The 12,453-nt window shown below is 47.6% G+C and overlaps 1 protein-coding gene across 1 annotated transcript; it reads right to left on the bottom strand.

Moving 5' to 3' along the window:
• Nucleotides 1-761: 761 nt before the first annotated feature.
• On the bottom strand, nt 762-5,143 carry DLX5 (distal-less homeobox 5). Its single transcript, XM_008566537.1, has 3 exons — nt 4,460-5,143; nt 2,500-2,684; nt 762-1,457 (listed from the first exon to the last, which is right to left on the bottom strand). Exons 1-3 carry the CDS (start codon nt 4,812-4,814, stop codon nt 1,128-1,130), a joined length of 870 nt encoding a protein of 289 aa, XP_008564759.1. The 5' UTR covers nt 4,815-5,143; the 3' UTR covers nt 762-1,127.
• Nucleotides 5,144-12,453: the final 7,310 nt, after the last annotated feature.

The raw sequence follows: 12,453 nt of genomic DNA, 5'->3' as shown, positions 1-12,453 counted from the left end.
CACCCCAAAGTTCTTTCTCTTGGAGGGAGAACAAATGCGCCCCACATGCCTGCTTGGCCTACAGACTTAGATCCATCATTGTTCTCAATCCCTGCAATGTTTTTGTCTCTTTGAAACAGCTCAGACAAATTTGTAATCATACTTCCAAGGATACCAAGCCTCTACTATTTGTCATGCCCCAAACATTTCAGATTTTTAAAAAATGTAATAGGAGTGAGGGGAAACTTCATTTTCTTTCCTTTTCTTTCTTTTCATTTTCTCATCTCTGGAAGCTCCCTTTGAAGGGAGTGTAATTTGTCTAATTGCTCTGGCAATACACGGAGGCAAATGGGGGGGGGGGGACAGTTCTCCACGATAATTGCTTTGAGCTTAGAATTCAGAGGGGTTATTGAGGGATTTCTGTTGCCTTCTTACTCACATACAAAGGTGGGAGGGATGTATTTAGATCCCAGCATTACTTTCTACCTGAAACAATTTGGGGTTAAACTTAAAATTATCTAAACTTATTTTGTGGTTAGGCCAAAAAAAACCCTAAATATATATTATACGGCAGCCCACACATGTACATAGACATACAAAGTAGAGCATCCAACATATACACATATACACATATACAGTTCTGCAACCATGCAGCCCCCAACTTCTGTTTTCTTTTTTGCCTTGGATCTCTGCAGAGCTTGTCTTCCTTTAATTACCTGCATAAAACTTCACTAACCAGTTATCAGGGGGGCAAAAAGGAGTATTTTTCAGAAATATTCTACTTTCATGGACGAAATAATTTTATTTATCCAGAATATACAGTTTAATTCCTCTATCTACACTTATTTACATGACTAAAATAACATTGAAAAAAGTCTTTTGAAAAGTTGAGGTCATAAATTTCAAGGCACCATTGATAGTGTCCACAGTTGCGCAAAAGTTCCTCTGTAAAACCTCTGTAAAAAAGGGGGGGGGGGTCCTTTGAAATGCAAAAACTTACATGCAAAAAAAAAAAAAAAAAAAGCTTTACACATGAATCTTTTTGTTTCCGTTTTCCAAACTTCCCCATATGAATTCCTTTCTTTATGATTTTCTAAAACAGCAAAACACAGTAGTCCCAAAAAAGAGAGCAAGAGAGAGCAGTCCATCTAATAGAGTGTCCCGGAGGCCAGTGCCAGCGGGTGCTGTAAGGAGCCGGGCGGCGGCAGGTGGGAATTGATGGAGCTGGCTGCACTTGGGTACCAGGAAGCCGAGTTCTCCAGGTAGTTGGACGCGGGGGACTGGTTGGAGGTCGGAGGGTGGGCATGAGGGTGGTGGCTGAGCGAGCGGGACGAGCCCTGGGGCTCCCACACAGCTGGAGACTGCGGCGAGTTACACGCCATAGGGTCGCTGGAGCTGGGGCTGTGCTCCGGGGGCATCTCCCCGTTTTTCATGATCTTCTTGATCTTGGATCTTTTGTTCTGAAACCAGATTTTCACCTGGGTGGGGGAACAAAGGCACACGTTACCGGGACACTCAGAGGTCATCCGCGCCTTCCCGGGGACGGTGACTGGAGGCCTCCTCGGGCCCTACTCTGCCTGGCCCTGACGTCTCCTCCCAGCTCCCTGCCTATCGCCAAGGGGCTGGGCCTGAGGCAAAGCGAGGAGCGCGGGCCCCAGAGGGCGTCCCGGCCGGCCCGGCGCGCACCGGCCGCAGCAAGGGCACGACCCCAGGGCTTTTGTCTTCTGTCTGGGCGGGGGCGCGGGCGCGGCGCGCGTGTGCCCGAGTGTCCGCGGCGGCGCGGCGGCGTGCGCGCACGTGTAGGCCTGCGCAGGGCGCACCGACGCGGCGCCGCCAAGGGGAAGGGGCGTGGGAGAGGCTCCGCGAGCGCGGGGGTTGAGGGAAACGAGCGACTTCCCAGCCTCCCGCCGACTCCCTTCACTCGCTCCTCAGCTCTGGGAGGCCAGGATCTGCCTGCAGCTCTGGGCGGCGACTCGAACATTCTGTCTGCTTCTAGGCCCCGGCCGGGTTGGAGTGGGAGTGAAGGGAATGGGACAATCGAGGAAGCTTTCCCCACACAACAGCGCCCCCACCTCGCGACCCTCAGGCTGCTGCGGCCCAAGGCTGCCTCAGGAGCAGGGCACCACCCCTCAGTTTCTCGGTCGGAGGGGACGTTCTCAGCCCGTGGATGGCCTGAGACTAACGCGAGGCCGCCAACGCGACGGTTTCTCAAAGCTGCGAGACCTTTTCTAGGTCTAGACATTAGCCTCCACGTCTTTCCATCCTAGGAAATTGGCCCCCGGTCCCCGGAGGACCGATGCAGGGGGCATCTCAGGACAAACGACGAATCCCGTCCCCAGCGTCACACGGCGGCGACACCGGCCTGACTGGCGGAGGGAAGGGCGCGTGGGCCGGTGTCTTTCTATTTGCGATTTTCTGGCGGGTCCTACCGAATCGGCTCCAGCCCGTCGGGACCGAACCGCGCGGCCCAGCCAGGTTGCAGCCTGGGCGGGGCTGGTGCCAGGCCGCGGGCGGGTTTACCTGTGTTTGTGTCAGTCCCAGCGAGGCGGCCAGCTCGGCGCGTTCGGGCAGGGCGAGGTACTGGGTCTTCTGAAACCTTCTCTGTAATGCGGCCAGCTGAAAGCTGGAATAAATAGTCCTGGGTTTACGAACTTTCTTTGGTTTGCCATTGACCATCCTCACCTCGGGTTCGGCCACTTCTTTCTCTAAATAATCAAAACAGACTGGGTTAGAGCTTGTCGCCAGACAATGGCCCTTTTGCAGAAGGACCTCAGATATTGTCCTTGAGTTTCTTACCATGCAGTCTTCACTCTCTTTCCCTATATCACCACCTTTGCTTTTCAAGGTCCAGAGGAATAGTCCCCTCCCCCAAATCACGGAAAAGCCGGGTAGTCTCTGATTAATTCCTTCTCTTCATTCAGGTAGGTTTGTGCACCGCGCTTCGCACAGCACCGCTTCCTTCTTGGCGTCCAGGATTCAGCACTTGCTGAGGTTCCTACTTCTCCCCGACTTGTTTTTACGCCCACTCTGCGCTTCCCCGCGTTTCTGGGGCGAGAATAGCCAACCCTTTCCTGAGTTTCAAGAGGGGAGGCCCCGGGCCGTGACCCCGCTTCTGTAGGCGTCTGTTCGGGCGCCCGCAGAGGCCAGACGTATGGGCAGGGAAGACGCTAACCGAGGTCTCCAAAGTTCATAGACCCACAAGCAAACTGTGCTCCTGCACGTCAACAGCAAGCGGTCGGGGCCGCCGCAGACAGAGGGCCGATTATGCAGCCCCCACAATCTCGCTGCAGATCTGTGAGGGCACAGATGTGTCTGGTTTCTTTTACAAATAGACTTAATATGTTCTTGGCCCAAAGGGGAAAAAAAATCTTCCACTTATGCACGGAATACAGAGAAGGTGAAAGAACGAAGACACCCCACCCCTGGAATCGCTTTTTAATTTCAGTAAGAGTTTCACATTGAAAAGGAACCGGTGGTGGGGTGTTTTCGTAGCAAAGGGGCGACAGGTCAGGACGAATTTCTTTCTCACTGTCATGAGTTGTAAATGGGCAAAGAATCTTTCTCTTTCTCTCTCCCAGAGAGAGAGAAATTGTGTTTGTGTGTGTGTGTCGAGCTCCTGGGATAGGAAGGGTGGAGGATGAGGGTTGTGGTCTCAATTCTGCCAGAGTAAAGGATGCTAATATTAGCAGGTTTATTAATATGCTTGTGGGAAGAGATCAAACCCGACCAGTAAAACCTCTCCACGGAGACCTCATGCCTCTAGCTTACCGCCCAAGCTTACTAACCCTCTTAAATTCTCCAAGTAAGTTTCAAGGTGGAGGAAAAGAAGGAGGTGGGGAGGAGGAAGAAGACAAATTTTAGGCACCCATGCAGTGCCCTCCAACAACATGACCCCTCAGCAACCCTCCTCCACCTTTAAATGGCTCTTTGTTTTGGGAAATGCCCTGGATAAACCGCAAAGCTCTCAGCGGGCTACAGCTCCCCGACCCCCCGCACCCACCCTGCGCACTCCGGGCATCCGCACCACACTGGGTGGTGGTGGCTCCCAGGCTAATTCCGACTGAGGCTTTGAGGCAGCCCTCCACTACCGCATGCACCAACACAGCACACTTCCCCAAACTAACCTCCCCTTTATTACGCAAATAGCACTGTGGCTGCTTCATTCTTCCTTCTCTCCACTCCTACCCCCTTTCCAGCATAGCTGGCTTCCTGGCCAGGCAAGCTGTGAATCCAGCGGCAGAGGGGCCCCGGAAAGTGCCAGAGGAAAGAGACTCTGGTCCGAACCTCCATATGGTTCTTCCACTTAGAATCTCGAAAATGTTGGCCCAAGAACATCTCTTGGTTGCAGAGTCTGGACCCTCACTCCCTTCTGGCAAGTGAGCACCCATTGCAGCGGACGGCGTGACTCCCCATCTACCACCCACCTCATACCCCCGGAGTCCTGGTACCCTCTATATGTACCTCCCACCCCGCCCCGTACCTGGCTGGCTGGTGGCGCTCGGGACGCGGTTGTAGGCGCCGCCGTACTGGTGGTAGGGACTGGCATAGCTGTAGTCGGCGTAAGCTTTGGCGGGGTAGCTCCCGGCGGAGCCGTTCACGCCGTGGTACTGATACTGGTAGGGGTTAAGCGCTTTGCCATAGGAAGCAGAGGTAGGAGAGCAGTAGCCGTGCGGGGCTCCCCCCGTGGGACTGTAGTAGTCGGAATCGGTGGCCGACGACTCGGGCAAAGTTGGCGATTCCTGAGATGGATGGTGCATGGCTGCGGACGTCTGGAACGGAGCTTGGAAATCGCCGGATCGGATGCTGGGGACCCTTCTGTCAAACACTCCTGTCATCGCTCACGGGCGGTGGCGGCGGATGTCTTTGCTGCTGTGGCGGCGGCTGCTGCCTGAGTTGGCTGTCGGGCTGCTCCGGTCTAAGCAGACATGGCTGTGGAGCGAGGGAGGAGGAGGAAGAGGAGGAGGAGGAGAGAAGGAGGAGGCGGCGGCAGCGGCGAGGAGGAGGCTGGGAGTCGTGGAGGCTCTGTCTCCGGCAGGCTGACTGCTGGCTGAGGCGCAGCACAGCCTTGGTTAAATCCTTAATTGCGCGCTTACGCACAGCGGGGTGGATCGGGTTCCATTGGCCAGGGCCTCAGGAGCAGCAGCAACACCCTAACTCGTCCAACTAGTTTTAGCACAACAAAGCATTGCTTAAAAAAAAGGAGAGAGAAAAAAATGGAGGGGAGGGGGGAGTGTGTTTGTATGTGTGTGTGCGCGCGCGTGTGTGTATGTGTGTTGTTGCTTGTTGGGGGAGGGGGTTCTCAGTCAATCTGTTTTTAGTGAATACCAAAGACAACGCAGAAACTCCAACACCCGGCTCTGTGATGTCTGGAGGCAATGTGTTCCCATCAGCAGCCTGAAAAATGCACATGTTTTGGGGATGAGGTCGGTGACCGTCTTCCCTTGCTCCCTTCCTTCTCGCCCCCGTGGATTGCACCAAGGGCGAATGTGGAATTGAACACTGATATTGAAATGGAAAGTCGGGGGGGGGGGGGGGGGGTATGTAGAAGAAAGGAACCGAAAACAGTCTTTTTTTTTTTTTTTTTTTGGGAGTGGGGTGTTAGAAAGCAAGTTGCAACTTACACGTGTTGAAAATTTGCGATTTGGGGAAAGTGACAAATGTGTAGTAATCACTTCCTTTACACGAGGTAGCTCTCAGACAGGGGCTGGATACGGATGCTCAAGAATGCACGCTGTCCATTCAGTCGTTGATGACAGAGAGAACTCCTGCAACCCCAAGTCCTTACAACGACTTTAAAATACCGCTGTCTTAAGCACCAATAACTTCATGGCGCTTAAATCCTTATTGCTGGCTTCCAAGAAGAGCCGGGCAACCCCACTTCTTTTCAATATTGTCGTCTGTTTGGAAGACATTGAAATAGAGGGTCTCAGTGACCAAAGACTCCCGCAAAAGGTGAATGGATCCATGTGTGACCTGTAATACCTCCGGGGCCAAGAAGATGGGGAAGTGGACGGGGATCAAAGCCGTTTTAGGAAGTTGGATGATGCCCACGATCTCCCCCTCCTCCTGCTAGCTCCATGGACGTGGCACCCGAGGCTCCGCCTCTCCATTCCCCAAGTCTGCGTTCCTGTACCCTCTCCCCTTTATTTCCTGCCACGAAGATATCTTAGCTCGTATGCAAAGGGAGAAAGGGCTCAAGAATTATACACTTGGTACACGTGAACCAAAGTTTGCTTTTCATGACGTGCTACTCCTTCCCTACTCGTGAGCCTGCTGGGAGGTTAGAAATTTCACATAAATCTCTCCCGCTCCCCGTTTCCACTGCCTTCAAATAGGCAACTCCAGGAGCTGGACGCTGATCTAGGCTCTCCCTGCATCTTCCTCTATAGGGTCCAAGAACGGGAACCTGGGAGCTATACCAGATAGCCAGGGTGGGACGATCTCTTCCTCTCTTTCTTCCTCCCCCAACCGAAGAAGGAAGTGTCTGCATTAGTTGTGTCTAGTGTTACTTTAGCCTTACTTTGGCTGTGGAGCTACTTGGGCCCGCTGGGCTGTCTGGAATTCGAGCAGGATGCCAGCCCCGCTCCAGGCTTCCAAAGCGCAGCAGCCGCACGTGCAAAAAACTCCCTGCCTCTGCCGTCCGGGCGTCAGAAAACCACAGCTATTGTCGCACTTCCTTTGAGGGAACTTCAGCGCGGGAGGATACTGGGAAGCTGGCGTCCAGCAGCGCCCCCTTTCTAATCCCCAGGCTGGGGTCGCGTGCTTGCGGCCTGCGCCGCCCTGGACTTCTCTTCTGAGATAATCTTCCGAGTAAATAGAACCGCCACTGCCCAACAGCCCCGACCCGGTGATTTTGATTTCGGCACGGCTGCTCCCGTCGGAATTCAGGCTGCAAAGAGCTGCCGGGAGAGGAAACACCGCCGATCCCATCAGGCTGCGGTCCTGGGCCCTGCTCTGGAGAAGTTCTCGGCGCCAATCGAGTCACCTTACACACATCCTGCCTCTTAATTACACGAATCGCTTCCCCAAATCAATGCCGGGTACAATTCAAAGCGCCTCCCGGCAAAGGCAATTGGCGCAGAGAGCCAGGAGTCCTTTCCACTGGTCCCCCCGACAGTTTTTGTTTAACAGAGATTTAAGAGTTACAACGTGAAGGGAAATATGGTCAACACCGTTATGCTAAATAGGGTGTTCCTATCAATGTCCTTACACCTTGCTGAGAAGGCAGGTTCCAACCAGGACGAGATTGGGAAGCTGCAGAATTTGGGCAAAATTTAGAAGTTTGGGATCAGGTTGAGCACAACGTTACAATGTTAAGTTAGTTTAGACCTTGTTAAATTTCACATGCCACCCCACCCCGCCCCGGTCAAAAAGACGTTCTCTCTCACATTTTATAAAAGACAAAAAGGAGTGAGGCTGGAGGGAAGAATTTCACTTTTTTGATTCAATTCCAGAAGCGTTATAGCTTTGGCCCGCATGCAGACTAGAGTCCCTTGTGCAGTCTGCTCCTGGATGAGACCGAATGTAGGTGTGTCTCTGAAGGTCCAGAGCTTCAACTTAAGAAAGTTGACTTCCTTCTGCATCTTTTCTAGATTGTTCCCCCCACCCCCCTTCCTTAAAAACAGCCGGGAGCGAGAGGGAGCGTTAGGTTAAATGTGGTCGGAGTCTGTTGACAGTATAGTCGCATTTCATCTCACACACAGTATAGTGATTTCGGCTCTGTGTACAGCCGGCTCGGCTGCGGGCGTGACTGCGGCTTCGGACCCACGCTCGCGGCTCACATGCACAGGGTCTCCGGGCTCTCGGAGCAAAAGCTTGCTGGTACTGTGGGGTGGTTCTGACACCAAGGCCTCGAGCTTTGTCCTAAGGCCAGAGGGTGGGACGCTGTTGCCTCTCAAAACCCACCGACAGACCCAGCAGTGGAGAAATAGCCCCATGGCATCAAACTCCTGCAGCAGGCTGCTCCCCATTGAGACACGTAGGAAGAATGTGAGTAATTTCATCTTTTAGTAGCCGAAATCGGCCGGGGGCAGGGGACGGGCGGGGGTGGGGAAGAGACCCTGAGCAGTGCAAGTCTTTACCACGAGCGCCACCCAGTGTTCTCGAAGAACAGCTCGCAAATGGCAAACTTCCCAAGCTCAGAGCCACTGGCCAGACAATGCTGGCTCGTCCTCAGTTCCCAGAAGGAGGACCACCGAGTGCACTATCAGGTGACTTTCTTTCTCTTTACTTCACGTAGATCTTTCTCCCCACTTCCATGCCCTTTCCTTTCTTTCCTTTACTCCTTCCACATTCATACACTTCTTCTCCCCACCCACCAGATCAACTTTTCCTGGGTCTGAGCGTGTCGCCGCCACCTGCCCCCTCCGGCGATTCTGGGTGTTAAGTGCTCTGTTCAATATCGCCACCTGGGGTGACTGGAAGACATCGAGGATGACCCTCGTTTCCTAGACAATTCTGAAGAAGCAGGCCCTCCTCTAGCTCGATGAAGCCCTCGGGAGGCTTCTGATAACTTACTGCGATGAACTGGAAAGATAGTGCCACCATGAGTTTGCAGGGAAACTGCCATGGAGAGGGGTGGTGGGCCGGGGTAGTCGTGAAATAATTTTAATAGCAGCATTTCTTCTTCTGGCTCAACTGGATATCTATTTACTCGTTGAGAAAAGTAGAACATCCTTTTTTGTGGGCCTTGAAGTTCAAACAATTCAACACACTTGAAAATATTTAATTTATGAATTTAAGATCTTTTTAACATGGAAACTTTCATTTATTTAAAGCATTGTACCCACCAATCAGACGCCCATAATTCAGAAAACTAAAGAATCCCATAATATGATTCTAGCATGATACAAAGGTACTTCAAAAATTTGTGGAAAAATAGAATTAAAACATAATATGAATCTTTCCCTGAACTTTTTGAAGTAGCTTCGTGTATGCACACTTGATACAAACACCTTTTGACTTTAGAATTTCTATTAGTGAATACTTGTCCTTTAAAAGTCCTGTTCTTGGGCTGAGGTTTGTTTTACTTTTTTATTTGCAATGCTTTACTCATTACTTTCTTTATCTGTCTAGCAAAATAATGCTCTCAGAACAGTTCTTTGTTGTTATGTCTTTATTGATCGCCATCCACCTAGAGCACTTTTCATCCCAGAAATCTCAAACAAAAACAAAGTTGGTTAAGTCATACATTTTGTGGCAGTAGATCTGAGTAATAATTTTATTTACAATGGAGCTTCATTTATCTTTGAGCTAGGACACTAAGACCATTTAGTAATGTAAGGTGACATTTCTGAAATATTCAATTTGATGTTTCTATAGAAAAGACATTTCCATGAATTAGGGTGAGATGAAAAGACAGGAGTGATGATTGCAAAAGTCATGAAGGCTTTCAAAAATATCACAAATTGTTGGTCATTGGTTTTGGCAAACCAGGTGAATGGCCTTTGTCTCCCAATAGAGGGCCAGGCACACTGATATTTATTTGTGGTTCATCTTCTGAGCTAACAAAACTTTTTAATTCCCCAAATAAGTTCAAAGTTCTTCTCATGCCCTTTTGAGGCTGAACTAACTAGGCCTATGCGAAAATGCTTATAAGCTCATATGAATTGAGAATGAGCTCACCCAGGAAGGGAGAAGAGGGGAAAGGGGTAGGAGGAAGAGATGGAAAGGATAAATAGAAAGAAAGCTTCCTCCATGCTGAAATTAATTGTAATACCCCTTTGCCCTCAAGAAAAATGTGTTTGGTGTTAAAGAGCATCTCCAACAAAGTAATCTCAAAGGATTCACTAGTAGGCAATTATATAAATATTCTGAATAAATTAAAAATCCCCAGAGGGGAAAACTATCTTCCACTTAATTCCAACCTAATAGGATTTTTCAGTTTATTTCCAAATGATAGTGCAGATCATAGGCTTCTACACATTTTGTTTTTATAATTAAGACATTAAAATGTGTTTATTCATTTAACTTAAACATAACTAGCTAAGAAAACGCCTTAAGTATCCACTCAAATCTATTCTCTATGAGATGGATTTAATATACCACAGCTGAAAACACTTCAAGTTCATCTAAATAGGAAGTAAATAGGATTATATTATTATATGTCTTTGCAAACTGAAATTGAAGTATATTCTTCATCCTAAACTCAGATTTTATCTTTTTGAAAGGAAGGTTTGGCTGTGATACTATTTACAAAATCTTTAGTCTCCTTAAAGATATATAAATATTCCAATTTTAAAAAATATCCTTTGTGGAGTTAAAAGAAATCAGCAGACAGGAATTCAGAGCAATGATCCAGCTCTGGCAAGGAAATAGCAAGAGTGAGGCTTAAGTCATCTTTAATAACATCCTAATTCCAAGATCAATTTAGAATTTTAAAGTTCATTGATCCTAAGCCATTGTATTTTATGATCTGACAACACTGTATGTGAAGATGTAGAAAACCACTTCCAAAGTCAAATCCATTCAGATCATTCAAACATTGTGAGCCCAAAACTTGGCCAACAACATATGCACAATGGCCGATAGTATTTTATAGGCATTTTCCCAGTCTGTCTTAATTATATCATTTTAATAGATTAAAACAAACAGCAAGAAAATGCAAAACCTTTTTCCAAAGCTGTGTTTACTACCTTATACCTTTCAAAAATAAAAAAAAAAATTCTTAAACAGGCAACCCCAGCCTGAGATAAGAGGTTTCCCTGCTGTGTTACACAGCATAATCAGTCACAGGCACAGTGCCCACCTGGACTTGCATCCCTCTGTGCTCCTGCAGAAGAAAATTAAGGCAACAGAAAGGAAAAGTCAATAGCTTTCCAAGTGAAGTGTAGCTGACACAGCAATGGAGTCACTTTTTAAAATTGTGGGTGGAAAAGATACATTACTTGCAGCCAGAATCTTAGTAATACTCAACTTATATAGCTCATGGCCAGTTAAGCAAAATTTTACTTCTCCTCATTAAGTCTTCAGTTTTGTTTTATTTCACTGTCTCAACATAGGCTCTTGGATGGTGTATGTAGCAAAGTATAATAAATGTACACATTCATATAATTTATTGCTGCATCCTGGTTCATAATTTTGAATATGTAACTTCATGTTTCCAATGATTTGTGTGTAGTTTCACTGTTTCCCCCTGACCTTCAATTGATGTATGCATTTCAGTTGGTTACTTAGGAAATCAAGGAACACTTTAGTTGCTGTGACAAGTTTTCAACATACCTTGCTTTGCAAACAACCTACTATGTATCTGCATGCACTACTGTTAGTTTATAAAATGGGGTTAGAGAAATGTCTGGAATTTTTCTTACAAGTTTCAGGAATCCTTGGAGCTATAAAGGGGAAAGATACGTATAAAACTCTGGACTTCAGCTAGCCACAGAATACATACAGAAATTGCATTAAATCTTTTCCTAGAAGAAAAGCCAATGTGGAAATCAACAAACCAAAAAAGGATATAACAGATACAAGCAAAAGAAATTGTATTTATACACAGGAACATCCAGAATATGCTGTTGGATTCTCTTTCCCTACACTTTTCCATTTATTTCTTTGTTATTTGAGCCTGTCGCTGCTTCAGGAGTGTATTGTTTTACATCTTTTTCACACTTGCCCTCTAAGAGTTTCAGACAGTTTCAGGGTCATGTTATAGAGTAGCTGTGCTAGGTTGCTGGCAGTTAAACTGCATAGCAAGAACCTGAAGAGGATCAGAAGAATTTTTTATCATTGAAAAAAATAGATGAGCCAAAGAGAAGATTATCTTTGCTATGCTGATAATACTTTTAATAGAATTACTCCTGAAGCCTATCAATTAGGCATAAAACTGGGGGAGGAGGAAGTATCTAATAATTAAAATTGCTTGGCAATTTTTCCTAACATAAGAAGAATGGAACAGATTAGAACAGAAATAGGCAGAAGAACAGAAAGCAAAAAGGTAGAAACTAAACCACTCTGCCCTCTAGAATTCTGGAGTGACATTTAAGAAAAAGCACTTGTCCACCGAAGGATTGGCTTTTGAGGAATACCTCTCAGAGAAGTTGGAATGAATGGGGTAGCAGGTGCTAATAATGGTTCATTTCTTTGTGACTTTTTTACTAGGGTCATTAAAATCCAACCTGGCTCTAAATATCACAGTTTAGGGAAAATGTTCTCTAAAGTTTTCTGGCATGCTATTGGGCTCCATTCCTCTTCACAGTCTTATGGTGAACATTTGGCATGTCTTTTGCAAATTTTATAGATCTTTAAATGGTTTTTCCCAAAGGGATTTTACATATAATTCACTTCTACTTTCACAGTAGCCTTGAGAAGTAGCTGTGTCAGGCTGTTATGGGTGGTCCTCAGCTTTTATATATTTGTCTTTCATTTAACTTGAACTTGCTCATATTTCATATTGGCATTCATACCCCACCCTTTATTGGTGTGTTTGAGCAGTAATGCTGTGGCACTGCCTGCCAGCCACTGCTGTTGGGAGTAAAA

This window comes from Galeopterus variegatus, unplaced genomic scaffold (assembly GCF_000696425.1).
Source record: "Galeopterus variegatus unplaced genomic scaffold, G_variegatus-3.0.2 Scaffold252, whole genome shotgun sequence".
Taxonomy (NCBI): domain Eukaryota; kingdom Metazoa; phylum Chordata; class Mammalia; order Dermoptera; family Cynocephalidae; genus Galeopterus; species Galeopterus variegatus.
The sequence above is the reverse complement of the archived record's forward strand: the minus strand, read 5'-3'. Positions and strand labels throughout refer to the sequence as shown.